The sequence below is a fragment of the Rana temporaria genome, chromosome 13 (genome assembly GCF_905171775.1).
Source record: "Rana temporaria chromosome 13, aRanTem1.1, whole genome shotgun sequence".
In the NCBI taxonomy this organism is placed as follows: Eukaryota; Metazoa; Chordata; class Amphibia; order Anura; family Ranidae; genus Rana; species Rana temporaria.
In genome coordinates, this window is record NC_053501.1 from 8944309 (window position 1) to 8961827 (window position 17519).

General features: G+C 49.4%; 1 protein-coding gene across 1 annotated transcript in view; it reads left to right on the forward strand.

Annotated features, from left to right (window-relative positions):
* KCNK13 (potassium two pore domain channel subfamily K member 13) overlaps positions 1–17279 on the forward strand; it is a 92242-nt gene extending 74963 nt beyond the window's left edge. The window contains exon 2 of the mRNA XM_040332757.1: positions 16217–17279. Within this exon, the coding sequence (XP_040188691.1) occupies positions 16217–17109 (893 nt within the window). The 3' untranslated portion in view covers positions 17110–17279. The remainder of the gene's footprint in view (positions 1–16216) is intronic.
* The last annotated feature ends 240 nt before the right edge of the window (positions 17280–17519 follow it).

Here is a 17519-nt window from a genome sequence, read left to right on the forward strand (position 1 = left end):
ACGCTGCGAGTGATCAGAAGCAAATTATCTTCCTTGATAATCTTCTGTTCTTCACATTCCCGCTGCTTGTTCAGGGATCACGCTCCCCCCGGGATTGGGCTTTGTTGTGGATGGTGTACGGTTTTATACCGAGCGTCTCATACCAGTCACTGGGCCTGCTGGTTATTCTTTAACCACTTAACCACTTCCGGACCGCCGCATGTACATATACGTCGGCAGAATAGCACGGACAGGCACATTGGCGTACCTGTACGTCCCTGCCTAGACGTGGGTCGGGGGTCCGATCGGGACCCCCCCCCCCCCCCCCCCCCCGTAGATGAGGCGGTTCCCGTGGCTTCAGGAGCGATCCGGGATGAGGGCGTGGCTATTCGTTAATAGCCGCCCCCTCGCGATCGCTCCCCGGAGCTGAAGAACGGGGAGAGCCGTATGTAAACACGGCTTCCCTGTGCTTCACTATGGCGGCGTATCGATTGAGTGATCCCTTTTATAGGGAGACTCGATCGATGACGTCAGACCTACAGCCACACCCCCCCTACAGTTGTAAACACACACTAGGTGAAACATAACTCCTACAGCGCCCCCTGTGGTTAACTCCCAAACTGCAACTGTCATTTTCACAATAAACAATGCAATTTAAATGCATTTTTTGCTCTGAAAATGACAATGGTCACAAAAATGTGTCAAAATTGTCCGAAGTGTCCGCCACAATGTCGCAGTCACGAAAAAAATCGCTGATCGCCGCCATTAGTAGTAAAACAAAAAAAAAAATAATACAACTATCCCCTATGTTGTAAACGCTATAAATTTTGCGCAAAAACAATCGATAAACGCTTATTGCGATTTTTTTTTTTACCAAAAATAGGTAGAAGAATACGTATCAGCCTAAACTGAGGAAAAAATAAATTTATATATGTTTTTGGGGGATATTTATTATAGCAAAAAGTAAAAAATATTGATTTTTTTTCAAAATTGTCGCTCTATTTTTGTTTATAGCGCAAAAAATAAAAACCGCAGAGGTGATCAAATACCAGCAAAAGAAAGCTCTATTTGTGGGGAAAAAAGGTCGCCAATTTTGTTTGGGAGCCACGTCGCACGACCGCGCAATTGTCTGTTAAAGTGACGCAGTGCCGAATTGTAAAAACCCCTTGGGTCATTTAGCAGCATATTGGTCCGGTCCTTAAGTGGTTAAAGGGGTTGTAAAGGTAAATGTTTTTTTCACCTTAATGCATCATAGGAGATGTGGTGTCTTGCAGGATGTCTTTCCCTGCATGGCTGTCTACCTATAGAGATCTTGGAGTCTGCCAGTTAACATTTCAACTACTAAAGGCTGTCCTGGCCCTAACCCTCTCTCCCACAGTTCTGTTTAAGAGACAATACATTTCTTTGCATTCAAGAAGTGTCTGGCGCCCATTAATCTACTTTGCATTACACCCACCATGCCCTGTAACCTACTCTACACAGAAGAATGTCAGCTATCCCTAACTCTGAAGGTCACCATTGGGCCTAAAGAGGCCCGGGACTTGACGACACCATATATTAACAGTCAGACATCTGACTGATGTGATGGGAGGACCTCGGCTGTGATGGGAGAACCTCTGATGTGATGGGAGAACCTCTGATGTGATGGGAGAACTTCTGATATGATGGGGGAACCTCTGATGTGATGGGAGGACCTCTGATGTGATGGGGTACCTCCGATGTGATGGAGAACCTCTGATATGATCTGTGTGGTCTCTGATGTGATGGAGGACCTCTGATATGATGGGGGAATCTCTGATGTGATGGGAGAACCTCTGATGTGATGGGGTACCTCCGATGTGATGGAGAACCTCTGATATGATCTGTGTGGTCTCTGATGTGATGGAGGACCTCTGATATGATTGGCATGGTCTCTGATATAATGGAGGACCTTTGATATGATCGGCGTGGTCTCTGATGTGATGGAGAACCTCTGATATGATCGGCATGGTCTCTGATGTAATGGAGGACCTCTAAAATGATCTGCGTGGTCTCTGATGTGATGGAGAACCTCTGATATGATCGGCATGGTCTCTGATGTGATGGAGGACCTCTGATATGATGGGGGGCCTCTGATGTAATGGGAGAACCTCCAATGTGATGCAGAACCTCTGATATGATGGGAGGACCTCTGATGTGATGGGAGCACCTCTGATATGATGGGAGGACCTCTGATGTGATGGGGGACCTCTGATGTGATGGGAGGACCTCTGATATGATGGGAGGACCCACCTCTGATGTGATGGGAGGACCTCTGATGTGATGGGAGGACCTCTGATGTGATGGGAGCACCTCTGATGTGATGAGAGGACCTCTGATGTGATGGGAGGACCTCTGATGTGATTGGAGCACCTCTGATATGATGGGAGGACCTCTGATGTGATGGGAGCACCTCTGATGTGATGGGAGGACCTCTGATGTGATGAGAGGACCTCTGATATGATGGGAGGACCTCTGATGTGATGGGAGAACCTCTGATGTGATGGGAGCACCTCTGATGTGATGGGAGCACCTCTGATGTGATGAGAGGACCTCTGATATGATGGGAGCACCTCTAATGTGATGAGAGGACCTCTGATATGATGGGAGGACCTCTGATGTGAGGGGGGAACCTCTGATGTGATGGGGGAACCTCTGATGTGATGGGAGGACCTCTGATGTGATAGGAGGATCTCTGATGTGATGGGGGGGAACCTCTGATGTGATGGAGAACCGTTGATATGATCGGTGTGATCTCTGATGTGATGGACGACCTTTGATGTGATGGAGGACCTCTGATATGATCGGTGTGGTCTCCGATGTGATGGACGACCTTTGATGTGATGGAGAACCGTTGATATGATCAGTGTGGTCTCTGATGTGATGGACGACCTTTGATGTGATGGAGAACCTCTGATATGATCGGTGTGGTCTCCGATGTGATGGACAACCTCTGATATGATCGGTGTGGTCTCCGATGTGATGAAGAACCTCTGATATGATCGGTGTGGTCTCCGATGTGATGGAGAACCTCTGATATGATCGGTGTGGTCTCCGATGTGATGGAGAACCTCTGATATAATCGGTGTGGTCTCTGATGTGATGGAGGACCTCTGATATGATCGGTGTGGTCTCCGATGTGATGGAGAACCTCTGATATGATCGGTGTGGTCTCCGATGTGATGGAGAACCTCTGATATAATCGGTGTGGTCTCTGATGTGATGGAGGACCTCTGATATGATCGGTGTGGTCTCCGATGTGATGGAGAACCTCTGATATGATCGGTGTGGTCTCCGATGTGATGGAGAACCTCTGATATGATCGGTGTGGTCTCCGATGTGATGGAGAACCTCTGATATGATCGGTGTGGTCTCCGATGTGATGGAGAACCTCTGATATGATCGGTGTGGTCTCTGATGTGATGGAGGACCTCTGATATGATCGGTGTGGTCTCCGATGTGATGGAGAACCTCTGATATGATCGGTGTGGTCTCCGATGTGATGGAGAACCTCTGATATGATCGGTGTGGTCTCCGATGTGATGGAGAACCTCTGATATGATCGGTGTGGTCTCCGATGTGATGAAGAACCTCCAATGTGAATTTTTTTTTTTTTATAAATTATTTTTTTATGGTTCTGCAACATAAAAAAGGTTGCGAAGATTTCTCTCAATCCCTTTTCTGGTGACAGCTCTTAAAATCTGTATTTGCCCTCACCAGGACGAATAGAGAAGAAGGTGAATCTACCCAGCGGGGACACAGTCAGCAATAAAAACCTCAGCAGGAGTTCTAAGCTCTCTCTAACATTTTTGCACTTTCAAACTTTGCAATCAGAATGTACAATGTTGCCTGCTGGCAGTGCTTTTGATAAAGAATAGAGTTCTGAGTGCGCCCCCTGCAGTGTATATGGTGAATTTTTGTCTCCTTGCCAGCTCCCGTTGGCATTTTATAAAACACGCAGGGCGCCCATGCATCCAGATTCTCTGCAGGAGTCGCCGGGGACGGGGAGGGACGGCTCTATTCCTTATGTTGCTGCTCTTCTCATCCCGCAGCTTGGATCTCCGCAAGCACAAAAGTGAAAAGCGTTCGGCTCCTAATTACTTCAGGAGAGGCCGCTCGCCCGTGACGCCACAGAGTGAGCGCAAGCCCTTGGGGAACACACTCGGGCATATATTATAGAAAGCATACCCAGCAGAGAGAGCTCCATATTTAATCTGCCTGTCTCTATGGGCCCTTCAGTGTAGCAATGTCAAGACTGGAGCCGTAGAATGGAACTGTTTGAAATTAAATTAGATGTAAACGCAATCACTAAAGTCTCATATAAGTTGTAAATGTCATTTGAAACTCTTTCACTTGCCGGAGCCTTTCTTTTTATTTATGTTTCACTTTGCACGTGTAGCACTACCCCCGAAGGAGCTGCTGGAATATTTTCGGGCCGCGTGTTGCCTCTATCTTCTCGCCGTCCATTGTGGTAGATGAGAGTATAAAAAGTTCAATGTACACACTTTACACTTCTTTTTCTAAGATTTATTTGCAGAACTTGGTAAAGAAAGAAGTGGATGAAGGGGTGGAAGGGTAATAAGTAGATGGGTTCAGGCAGTGGCGGCTGGTGCTCAAAATTTGTGGGGGGGCGCAAACGAAAAAAAAAAAAAATTGCAGCCTCACTGTGCACATCAAATGCAGCCACTGTGCCATTAATTGTCACTACTGTGCCATGCCATCAAACGCAGCCACTGTGCCCCTCAATTGTCGCCACTGTGCCCTTTAATTGTCGCCACTTTGCCCATTGTTGCCACTGTGCATGTCACTGTGCCCTTTAATTGTTGCCACTGTGCCCATTGTCAACACTGTGCCCATTGATGCCACTGTGCATGTCACTGTGCCCTTTAATTGTTGCCACTGTGCCCATTGTCAACACTGTGCCCATTGATGCCACTCTGCATGTCACTGTGCCCTTTAATTGTTGCCACTGTGCCCATTGTTGCCACTGTGCCCTTTAATTGTCACCACTTTGCCCATTGTTGCCACTGTGCATGTCACTGTGCCCTTTAATTGTTGCGGCTGTGCGCCTGGTTGGCTGTGCGGAAGTGCCTATCAGAGCCAGCGGCGACAAAGGTAAAGGTAAGTGCATTTTACAGGGCAGAGCGGCGACAAAGGGTACAGAGGCGACAAAGGGCACAGTGACGACAAAGGGCACAGTGGTAACAATTAAAGGGCACAGTGACATGCACAGTGGCATCAATGGGCACAGTGGTGACAATGGGCACAGCCAAACTGCCGCTATGATCGTTCTTATGGTGCACAGGATCGCCGACTGAAGAGATGGATATCTGAATGATGCCTGTAGCTGCAGGCATCTTTCAGATATCCCCACTGAAAGTCCAGGACGTCATATGACGTCCTTGGGCGGGAAGTGGTTAAATCTTCTGCTCTTGTTGTTGTTTTAACTTTGGATAGTAAAACAATTTTTTTTTTCTGCCAGTAAATCCCTTATACAGCCCACTTCCTGTTTCTTCCTGGTGTGGAGTGTCGTGCTCGCTGCCCTCCCTTGGACTACAGGAGAGTCAGGACTCTCTCTTCGTTGCAGATAGAGAAAGGAGCTGTGTGTTTGTGGGCGTCCTGACTCTCCTGTAGTCCAAGGGAAGGGGCAAGCACGACACTCCACACCAGGGAGAAAGCCTTGCATTACTGCGTGGAGTTACAGACAGAAGAACAGGAAGTGAGGATTTCTCAGAAGAAATAAGGACATTTAAAAGCAAAATGGAAGGATGAGGTAAGTGAAGGAGGACTGCACTAAGGGAAAGGAAGCTAGTTAGGGAAAAAAAATAGCACCTTTACAACCCCTTTAAGTAACACTCACATGTTAGAAGCATAAAACAGGCACATCTATATGCGTAGCGTCGGGTGTTTATGGAAAGTCAGGGGCTCGCACTGGAGCTATCATCGCCACTGGAATTTGCTGTCTCCACGGCTGGATGATGGTGAGATAAGAGAGAGCCTGGAGCGAGGGCTGAGACACACGCTAGACTGCAGCCCTGAGCGCGATGACGTCACCGACGTGCTCGCAACGCGTTTCGGAGCAACCCGGAAATGAAAGCCTGGCACAGAGGGCAGGGGAGGGGTCAGGTGGAGGGGACTACATGTTCTTGACAGTGTCACCTACCTGGTGGTAGAGCCTTGTATGCAGAGGACGGCCTTTCTTACATCTCTGACTCAAGGCCCCTGATGGAGCAGACAGGAGGCACAGGAGTGCCTGGCAGGATCGCTAGCAGCAGAGGTGGGATGGATGCTCCGAGAGGACCGGAGTGTAGGCAGGTACAGGCCGGCTGGGTCATACACTGGCGATCAAGTCAGGAACTGATGCGGAGGCTAAAGCGGAGTCAAGGTGCAGGCCGGGTCAGTAACAAAGGGAGCAGGCAGGTGCAGATTCGAAGACAAGCCGGGGTTGGATGCAGGCAGATAGCAGGAGAACTCAGGAACAAGCCGGGTCAATCAACTGGAACAGGCATCAAAAACAGACAGCAGGGAACGCTGTAGACCAGACAGCATTGATTCTGGGTGCTGACCCAGTTTATATAGCCCATTTGGCGCCATGACCTGTCACAGGGTGCGCACTCGCGGCGTTTCTCTCACTGGAATTGAGAGCTCAGGACGTCTTCTGCGGCTGCCATCTTGGCTGCTGGCATGCCCTTTCTGACAGACAGCGCAGAAGCTATCAACTAACTGGAGAGCCACAGAAATCACTTTTATTAGAAAGTCGGGTGCAAAAAGTTAAATAAACTCACCGCCGCTATAGGGGGTCGAGGAGTTTGTTTACAATGCAGCGCAGCCACCGACGTAAAAGTTACAACGCCAGCAGCAAAAAGTGTTAAAAGCCCATTTTCACCTTCTGCTAAAGACAGCGGGCCAGATTCACGTAGGGCGGCGTAACTTTGTGTGGGCGTAGCGTATCTTATTTACGCTACGCCGCCGCAACTTAGAGAGGCAAGTGCAGTATTCACAAAGCACTTGCGTCCTAAGTTACAGCGGCGTAGCGTAAATGGGCCAGCGTAAGCGCACGTAATTCAAAGTAGGCTGGTAGGGGGCGTGTTGTATGCTAATTAATCGTGACCCCACGTAATTGACGCTCCTAACGAAAGGCGCATGCGCCGTCCGTTAAAGTATCCCAGTGCGCATGCTCCAAATAATGCCGCAAATAGTCAATGCTTTAGACGTGAACGTAACTTACGCACAGCCCTATTCGCGTACGACTTGCGCAAACTAGGGTTGTCCCAATACCGGTATCGGGACCGATACCGAGTATTTGCGGGAGTACTTGTACTCCCGCAAATACCCCCGATACCTGAATAGAATACTTGCCCCGTCCACCCACCCCCGCCGCCGCAACGAACGCCGCCGCCGACCCCGTCGCTTACTGCAACCCCGCCGCCGCATGAGTTAAACAGCGTCTGGGGAATATCACAGCTTTCATTTGAATAGTTGTAGTATTTCCCGCCGCGCCGCGTATAGACACTCCCCCTTGCTCGGGATCTGTCCAATCCCGAGCAAGGGGGAGTGTCTATACGCGGCGCAGCGGGAACACTACAGCTATTCAAATGAAATCTGTGATGTTCCCCGCACGCTGTTTAACCCATGCGGCGGTGGCATCTAGGTATGGGGGGGACATGGCTGGATATAGGGGGGGACATGGCTGCATATAGGGGGGACATGGCTGGATTTATGGGGGACATGGCTGCATATGTGGGGGGACATGGCTGCATATGTGGGGGGACATGGCTGCATATGTGGGGGACATTGCTGCATATGTGGGGGGACATTTGCGCCGGAAAAAGCCTAATGTAAACGACGTAAATCAATGCGCCGGGCGCACGTACGTTTCTGAATCGGCGTATATAGCTCATTTGCATATTCTATGCTTAAATCTACGGAAGCGCCCCTAATGGCCAGCGTGAATATGCACTCCAAGATACGACGGCGTAGGAGACTTACGCCGCTCGTATCTAGGCAACAGTGAGGCGTATCTGATTCTATGAATCAGGCGCAGAGATGCGACGCCTCACACTCAGAGTTACGCCGTCGTAACTCCTTTGTGAATCTGGGCCAGTGTATGTAAAGCTAAAATGTTTTTCTTCAAATAGAGTGGAAAATGATTAGGACTCATTTGATGACTTGATGAATGTTGTTTGAAAGTGCTTCAAAATGTAATTAGCTTTTTATACCTCGTGCACGCTTGAGGTCAATAAACAGCTGGTTTACAGGTGTTTGACCTTTTTTTTTTGCCTCTGAACATCCCTCCATGTTCGCTTATGTGTCCATGCACATGTAGCGCCCTGCTCCTGTTGGGTAGGCGGTGGCGCTATTTGTAAATGTAAGTTATCTGAGCTGTAATTTAGCTCGGAATGATTATGTCAAATTATTGGTTTCTGTTCCAGTTCAGCTGCGTTGCACATTTTCCACTTGAGTCGACTGTAGGTGTCGCTGTCAAGGTTGGAAATGCAGCGGGCTGGATGTATTGAGTATTTTTTCTATTTTTTTTTTTCTATTTTTCTGGGATTTTTTGGCCAAAATTTTTTTTGGAGGGTGGAACTCCACTTTAACCACCCAGAGTTCCATCCGCAGCAGCCAGCCGTAGGGTCCACTACCTTAGCGGTACACTCCTGACCCCAATGGTGTGCATCTGTCACCTAGCCTCAGGTGACCTGACACTTGTGCCCTGGAGGGATCAAGGTAGAGTAGAAAAACGATAGGAGGTGGTGATTTGGGATCACTAATAACCTTTTATTGTACAGTATGTGTGTGGAGGTTATCATTTATCCAGGTCATGGTCAGTGTTGCCAACTGTCCGTATTTTTACGGACAGTTCGTAAAAACTGGCACTTTTTTTCCCCCGTGGTTGCAGGAATGTGCCAGTAAAAATAGCCGAGATTTGTTCGGCTTGGAAATGCGCATGGAGATTGGAGGCAGGGGACGATGGTGGCTGCGGTGGCACCGCAGAGGGGGATGGAGGCAGGGGGCAATGGAGGCAGGGGGAGATAGTGGCAGGGGGTGATTGGAGGCAGGAGGTGTTGGTGGCACCGCAGAGGGGGGTGGTGGCACCGCAGAGGGTGGGGGATGGAGACAGGGGTTGTTGGTGGCACCGCAGAGGGGGATGGAGGCAGGGGGCAATGGAGGCTGGGGGAGATTGGAGGCAGGGGGAGATAGTGGCAGGGGGTGATTGGAGGCAGGAGGTGTTGGTGGCACCGCAGAGGGGGGTGGTGGCACCGCAGAGGGTGGGGGATGGAGACAGGGGTTGTTGGTGGCACTGCAGAGGGGGATGGAGGCAGGGGGGAATGGAGGCTGGGGGAGATTGGAGGCAGGGGGAGATAGTGGCAGGGGGTGATTGGAGGCAGGAGGTGTTGGTGGCACCGCAGAGGGGGATGGTGGCACCACAGAGGGTGGGGGATGGAGGCAGGGGACGATGGAGACAGGGGCTGTTAGTGGCACCGCAGAGAGGATGGAGGCAGGGAAGATTGGAGGCAGGGGGCATGGGAGCGATTGGAGGCAGGCGGAGATTGTGGCCCTGCAGATGGGGGTGAAGGCAGGGGGTGTTGGTGGCAGAGGGGGATGTAGGCAGGGGGTGATGTGACTAAATAAGTTGCCCTTATTATATTGAAAATAACAAAAATATGTTTTTTACCTTAATATCTACTGTACTTATTGGGGTATAGCGCGCACCCCTAAAGTTGCAGCGGATTCCTGTGGAAAAAAAGTTTTTTTGTACTTACAGTTTTGGTGTCTTGTGCGGCGGCCTCGTCGGGTTCGGCGTCCGTCTGCGGCTTCGGGTGTCCTCTTCGTCGGGTTCCGGCGTCCTTCTGCTGCGTGTTCCCCGCTCGTTTCCCGCGCCGAGTTTGAATACTGCGCCGACATATACAGAGCGCAGTACACTCGTGTATTGTCGGGCAGGCTCGGCAACTCTCGCGCTGACGTCCTGTACGTCCAGGACGTGCGCGCGGAAGGAGCCGAGACTGCCCGACTATACCCGAGTGTACTGCGCTCGGTATACGTCGGCGCAGTATTCAAACTCGGCGCGGGAAAGCGGATATCGGCGTATACGGCGCACCCACGATTTTGACCTGATTTTCAGGGCAAAAAAGTGCGCGATATACGCCGATAAATACGGTACATTCAATCAAATTGCTATTTGCCCAGCGTACTTGTTTGTAGCCTAAATACTGAAATTTGCACCTAAAAATGTAATTTAGTAACTTATATGAAATGCCAGTAAAAACGTGGCTGCGCCAGTAAATTTCGGGTGTCGTGCCAGTAAATTTCTATCTGGTAGGTTGGCAACACTGGTCATGGTATAGCTGGTAATATTTAGACGCATTCAGCTGGACTTGTTTAGTGATGTTAAAGACATGTCAGCACTCTTTTAAGAACGTTCCTCGTTTCAAATACGTGTGGAGAACATGTCCCGGCATTTATAACCACACAGATAACCGTAATCCAATTATCATGGTGTCATGAGAAGTGTCAAGGCGGACATTGATTGTTCAACTGGAAGTTGTAAAACCACCCTATTCTAATGACATAATCCAATCTCGATGTGGGTGTTAATTGTCTGAGTCACATGGTGGAAGGTGTGAATTTTTGGAAGATCGAAGTGGTTTAGGTGTTAAAACTGCATTATATGTGGGTGGCAATCCAGCGTAGTGGGGAGTGCAAGGACCAGTACACCTAAAAAATAAAATAGGGGTTAACCACTAGAGGGCGAGGAAGGAGTTAAGTGTGTCATACGAAGTAATTCTAACTGTGAGGGGGCTGGGTTTACTGCGACATGACAGTGGCCCAGATTTAAGAAGCACTTGCGCCCGCGCAACCATAGTTGCGCGGCGCAAGTGCTTACTTGCTCCGGTGTAACGAGTGCTCCTGATTCAGGAACCTCGTTACACCGAATGCAGCCTAGGATGTGACAAACATAAGCCTCCTTATGCCTTCACATCCCAGGCTGCATTCTTGCGTTGTCCGCTAGGGGGCGCGGCCTTTGTGATCGGCGTGTAGTATGCAAATTGCATACTACCACCGATTCACAAAAGTTGCGCGGGCCCTTCTCACGCAAGGTACGGAGTTTCCGTACGGCGCCTTTAGCATAAGGCTGCTCCTGCTATAACAGGCGCAGCCAATGCTAAAGTATAGCTGCGCCTCCCGCTCGCGACGTTCAAATTTCACGTCGTTTACGTAAGTGAACCGTGAATGGCGCTGGACGCCATTCACGTTCACTTACAAGCAAATGACGTCCTTGCGACGTCATTTGCCGCAATGCACGTCGGGAAAGTTTCCCGACGGAGCATGCGCTGTTCGCTCGGCGCGGGAGCGCGCCTAATTTAAATGATTCCCGCCCCCGGCGGGATCATTTACATTAGGCAGCCTTGCGCCCGGCTGCTTAGCATATTGCCCGCGCAATTTACGGAGCAACTTCTCCGTGAATCGCGGGCAAAGCGCAATATTTGCGTGGGCGCAGAGAAAAAAATTTGCTCTTTGCCCACGCAAATATTGCGCGATTCTACTTGAATCTGGGCCACTGATCGCTGCTCCAGATGACAGGGAACAGACGATCAGTGTCCTGTCACTAGGCAGACAGGGAAACGCCTTGCTTACACAGGCATACCCCCGTTCTGCCGCTCCGAGGAGCTCGAGGCGGGCGCACACGCGCCCACTAGGCGGCAGATTTAATCGGCACTGGTTGTAAAGGTACAATTTTTTTTTTCCTAAATAGCTTCCTTTCCCTTAGTGCAGTCCTCCTTCACTTACCTCATCCTTCCATTTTGCTTTTAAATGTCCTTATTTCTTCTGAGAAATCCTCACTTCCTGTTCTTCTGTCTGTAACTCCACACAGTAATGCAAGGCTTTCTCCCTGGTGTGGAGTGTCGTGCTCGCCCCCTCCCTTGGACTACAGGAGAGTTAGGATGCCCACTAACACACAGCTCCTTTTTCTATCTGCAAGTAGAGAGCGTCCTGACTCTCCGCATGGATTTCAATGGAGTTGTTCATTTTTTGAAGCACATAATTAGAGCCTGAGCCTATTTGGCTTAAAAAAAAGTGTGGGCTCGGGGTGCAGAGCACTGCGCTCTGACCCCACCCAGTTGTGTGACACTAGAGAATCAATTTTCGCTAATGTCTTTCTGCTTCTCTTCCTGACCAATCAGGAGGTGGGTCCTGAGACCCGATTGACCAGGGAGTCTTAATATACCCTGGCCAATCGGGTCTCAGGACCCACTTCCTGTTCGGCCGAGAGGAGAAGCAACAACCTGGCTCTTGCCTCAGCAAGCTGCATCAGGTGGGGGGGTGAAGGGGCAAATTCCAGGAGCCCTGCCCTGGATCCAGCACCACCTCATAAGCTAAGGTCATGTATAGTCACCTTCCCATCTGGATGTTGGGGGGGGGGGGTGTTAGCGTGAGTGAGGGGGATGAAGGGGCAGCTTCCAGGAGCCTGCACCACCTCCGATCACGGCCCGTCATCTAAATCCGGACATTGGGGGGTTGTTAGTGTGAGTGAGGGGGCCAGAGGCAGCTTCCAGGAGCCCTCACCACCTCCGATCACGGCCCACCATCTAAATCCGGACGTTGTTTTTTTTTTTAGTGCGAGTGAGGGGGCCAGAGGCAGCTTCCAGGAGCCCTCACCACCTCCGGTCACGGCCCACCATCTAAATCTGGACGTTGGGGGGTTGTTAGTGCGAGTGAGGGGGCCAGAGGCAGCTTCCAGGAGCCCTCACCACCTCCGATCACAGCCCACCATCTAAATCCGGACGTTGTTTTTTTTTTTAGTGCGAGTGAGGGGGCCAGAGGCAGCTTCCAGGAGCCCTCACCACCTCCGATCACGGCCCACCATCTGAGTCCGGACGTTGGGGGTTGTTAGTGCGAGTGAGGGGGCCAGAGGCAGCTTCCAAGAGCCCTCACCACCTCCGATCATGGCCCACCATCTGAGTCCGGACGTTGGGGGTTGTTAGTGCGAGTGAGGGGGCCAGAGGCAGCTTCCAGGAGCCCTCACCACCTCCGATCACGGCCCACCATCCGATCGCAGCCTTCCCTTCTGTGTCCTGCAGGGGAGGTGGCGTTTGTGTGAGTGAGGAGGGTGGGTTTGTTTGCCGCCCCCCCAGTATTGGAGCACCAGCTGCCACTGGTGTGCAGTGAAATCATAGTAAGCCAAGTTCGGTCCAGGAGAGAAGCCGCTACGACTGTGCGAGACTGGGGGGGAGGCCGGAGTTCAGCTTTCAGAAATCGGCTGATCAGTGTCTGTATGTCAGAAGGCCGGGATAAAATTTGATTTGCGCTTTCACGGAAGTTCTAATTGGCAAATGAGTCGCCTGAAATTAAATGCTAATTTCCTGCCGCTCAGAAGCATATGTTGTAAAATGCCGCTGATGATGACATTTGACAGTCGGCATCATCTCCATTAATTGGTTTCCTCTGAAGAATGGCGCAGCCTTCATTTTCCTGTGTTGAGCGACTGGCCTAAAGTTCGCCCCCCGACGACAAATCCCGCAGGGAGTTGTCGCCGTAAGGTATAATTAGTCCGGCGCGCTAATTAACAGTTTGAAATGAATTGATTGGACGCTTTGATGAAAGCGGCTTCTCAGATAAAATGTATATTATGGTTATCAAATATTGACATTGCTACATTGTATGAATTTTAACCAGGATAATGAGAAGGGCATTAACTCTTTCATGACCAAAGGCGATTGATGTGTCCATGACAGCGACGTATTGAGCAGCGCTGGTTAACTTAACAATAACCCTAAGACTAAATTTAACCACTTAACCATATTGCTCGTCAAAGACCAGAGCACTTTTTGCGATTCGGCACTGCGTCGCTTTAACTGACAATCGCGCAGTCGCTCCCAAACAAAATTTGGCGTACTTTTTTCCCCACAAATAGAGCTTTCATTTGGTGGTATTTGATCACCTCTGCGGTTTTTCGTTTTTGTGCTATAAACAAAAAAAGAGCGACAATTTAAAAAAAAAATTCAATATTTTTTACTTTTTGCTATAATAAATATCCCCCAAAAATATATAAAAAAAAATAATTTTTTCCTCAGTTTAGGCCGATACGTACTCTTCTACCTATTTTTCGTTAAAAAAAATCGCAATAAACGTTTATTGATTGGTTTGCGCAAAAGTTATAGCATTTACAATATAGGGGATAGTTTTATGGCATTTTTATTAATATATTTTTTTTATTAGTAATGGCGGCGATCAGCTATTTTTTTTCCGTACTGCGACATTATGGCGGACACTTCTGACACATTTTTGGGACCATTGGCATTTTTATAGCGATCAGTGCCATAAAAATGCATTGGATTACTATAAAAATGCCACTGGCAGGGAAGGGGTTAACACTAGGGGGCGGGGAAGGGGTTAACACTAGGGGGCGGGGAAGGGGTTAACACTAGGGGGCAGGGAAGGGGTTAACACTAGGGGGGCGGGGAAGGGGTTAACACTAGGGGGCGGGGAAGGTGTTAACACTAGGGGGCGGGGAAGGGGTTAATTATGTTCCCTGGGTGTGTTCTAACTGTAGGGGGGATGGCCTCACTAGGGGAAATGACTGATCGCTGTTCATACATTGTATGTTCATACAGGCATTTCTCTCCCTGACAGGACCGGGAGCTGTGTGTTTACACACACAGCTCCCGGTCCTCGCTCTGTAACGAGCAATCGTGGGTGCCCGGCGGCGATCGTGCCCGCCGGGCACGCGCACGGGAGTCAGGGACGAGCGGGTTGCCGCTTCGAGAGCCGACGTATAGCTACGTGCTCTCGCGCAGGGGACATTTGCAGAGAAGCACCGGATGGTGGCGGGAGGGGGGGATGTACCCTCACGCCGCCTATAAGAACGATCAAGCGGCGGAACAGCCAATATGATCGTTCTTATCGTGCACAGAATTGCCGGCACGAAAGAATGATATCTGAATGATGCCTCTAGCTGCAGGCATCATTCAGATATCACTGCACAAAGTCCAGGACGTCATATGACTTCCACCTAGGATGGGAGATCCCCTCTGTGGACGTCAAATGACTATGGGCCAGTAGTGAAGTGGTTAAGCGATATACGCTTGTTATTGCTCTCCATGACAAAGCCCTGTTGGTGGGGCAAAAGACGACAAGGGGACGAAACACGCCAAGGTGGCATGGCTTAGACGAAGCCGGGCTGAGGCTGCTATTACTTGTGTGACAGACAAGCTTGCACAGTGTGCGACAATAGGTATACCTTAGAACATATAGGTAGATTCAGTAAGAGTTAGGCCGGCTTATCAGTAGATAAGCCGACCTAACTCAGAATCTACGCCGACTTATGTTTAAGTGTATTCTCAAACAGAGATACTCTTAAACATATCTAAGATAGGACGGCTTGCGCCTTCCTATCTTAGATTGCAATATTTCGGATGGCCGCTAGGTGGCGCTTCCATTGCGGTCGGCGTAGAATATGTAAATGAGTAGATACGCCGATTCACGAACGTACGCCCGGCCGACGCAGTACTTTTACGCCGTTTACGTTAGAGATAGGCCGCCTAAAGTTAGAGCTTAGCCCTACATGGAATAGTAATGTTAAGTATGGCCGCCGTTCCCGCGTCAAAATTTGAAATTTTTACGTCGTTTGCGTAAGTCGTCCGTGAATCGGGATTTACGTTGTTTACGCCCACGTCAAAATCAATAGGCCCGTGCGGCGTACTTGGCCGCAATGTACGTTGGGAAATGTAGGCGCCCGGCGCATGCGCAGTAAACAAAAAACGTCAAAAACGTAAGGTCAAGCCTTATTAACATAAAACACGCCCCCCTTACACACATTTGAATTCGCCCCCCTTACGCCCGTCCGCTTTAGGCTACGCCGCCGTAACATAGCAGGCAAGTACATTGTGAATCATGTACTTGCCTCGCTAACTTACGGCGGCGTAGCTTAAATGCCTTAAGCTACGCCACCGCAAAGTTGCGCCAATCTATGTGAATCCAGGCAATAGATTTTTTGTTCTAAGAAATGCAGGAAATAAAATAACTTTCACTAAATACACCCCAAAAACATCCCCTCCGAGGAAAGAAAAAGTTGACTTATTGATTTATTTTGTCATGCAAATTTGGCCTTCAAATATTTTACCTTCAAAACAAAACATTTTTTTTCTTTCAGAATTGTAATGTGTGGCTAGCATTAAAACCAGAACAGCAATTAAATATCAATATTTTGCCTTTTCAGGTTTTGGCATGACCACCCCAGCCACCATTGCAGGGAAGATTTTCCTTATATTCTACGGCTTGATTGGATGCGCGGCCACCATCTTGTTCTTCAACCTCTTCCTGGAACGTCTGATCACAGTCATCGCCTTCATCATGAAGTCGTTTTACGAGAGGCAGCTGAGGAGGAAGGAAGGCATGTCTCCCGAAATGCGTCGGAGCTCTGGTAACTCGGAGGTGGACAGTTTAGCTGGATGGAAACCATCCGTATATTACGTCATGCTCATTTTGTGCGTGGCGGCCATTATCATATCTTGCTGTGCCTCTGCCATGTACTCTCTGATCGAAGGATGGGGCTACTTCGACTCGCTTTATTTTTGCTTTGTTGCCTTCAGCACGATCGGATTTGGTGACATGGTCAGTAGTCAAAAAGCCAAATATGAAAACCAAGGACTCTATCGTTGCGGCAATTTCATCTTTATTTTTATGGGGGTTTGCTGTATATATTCCTTATTTAATGTTATTTCCATAGTCATCAAACAATGTGTCAATTGGATATTAAAGAAGCTGGAATGCCGATGTTGCCAAAGATGCCAAAGAAGATTTTTTAGGCCTAAAAGAAACGTGGTCATGCCGCACAATGTTCGAACTAGACGGAACATTTCTATTGAGACGGACGGAGTTTATGAGAGCGAGACGGACGGCAGGAGGATGTCGGGGGAGATGATCTCCATGAAAGACTTCTTGGCGTCCAACAAAGTCTCATTGGCCATCATGCAGAAGCAACTCTCGGAGACGGCCAACGGCTGCCCGAGGCAAATTGGCACAAGTTCCCGGCACAATGGCTTCTCGGGGGGTGTGGGGGCCTTAGCAATTATGAACAATAGACTGGCAGAGACCAGTGTGGACAGGTGAATGCTCTAGCTGGAAAGACAATGGAAGAGTTGTTCAAGAATTTGGAAAGTTTCACGTCTGAGGTTACTTTAACTGTGAATGTTCTGATTTATCCAGGTTATTTTTTACCTAGTAGTAGTCAGTCACACAGGGCTGGACTGGGACAAAAATTCGGCCCTGGACTTCATCCAGACCGGCCCCACCCCCCTGAAAAATCATGCCCACCAAAAGGCCCCTACATCCATTATTGTATATCATGAGAGGGTGAGAGAGAGGGGAATGAGAGAGAGGGAGGGTTGAGGGAGAGGGGGTGAGTGTAAGGCCGGGTACACACGAACAAACATGTACGGTGAAACCGGTCCGTCGGGCCGTTTTCACCGTACATGTCTGCCAGAGGGCTTCTGTACGATGGTTGTACACACCATCGTACA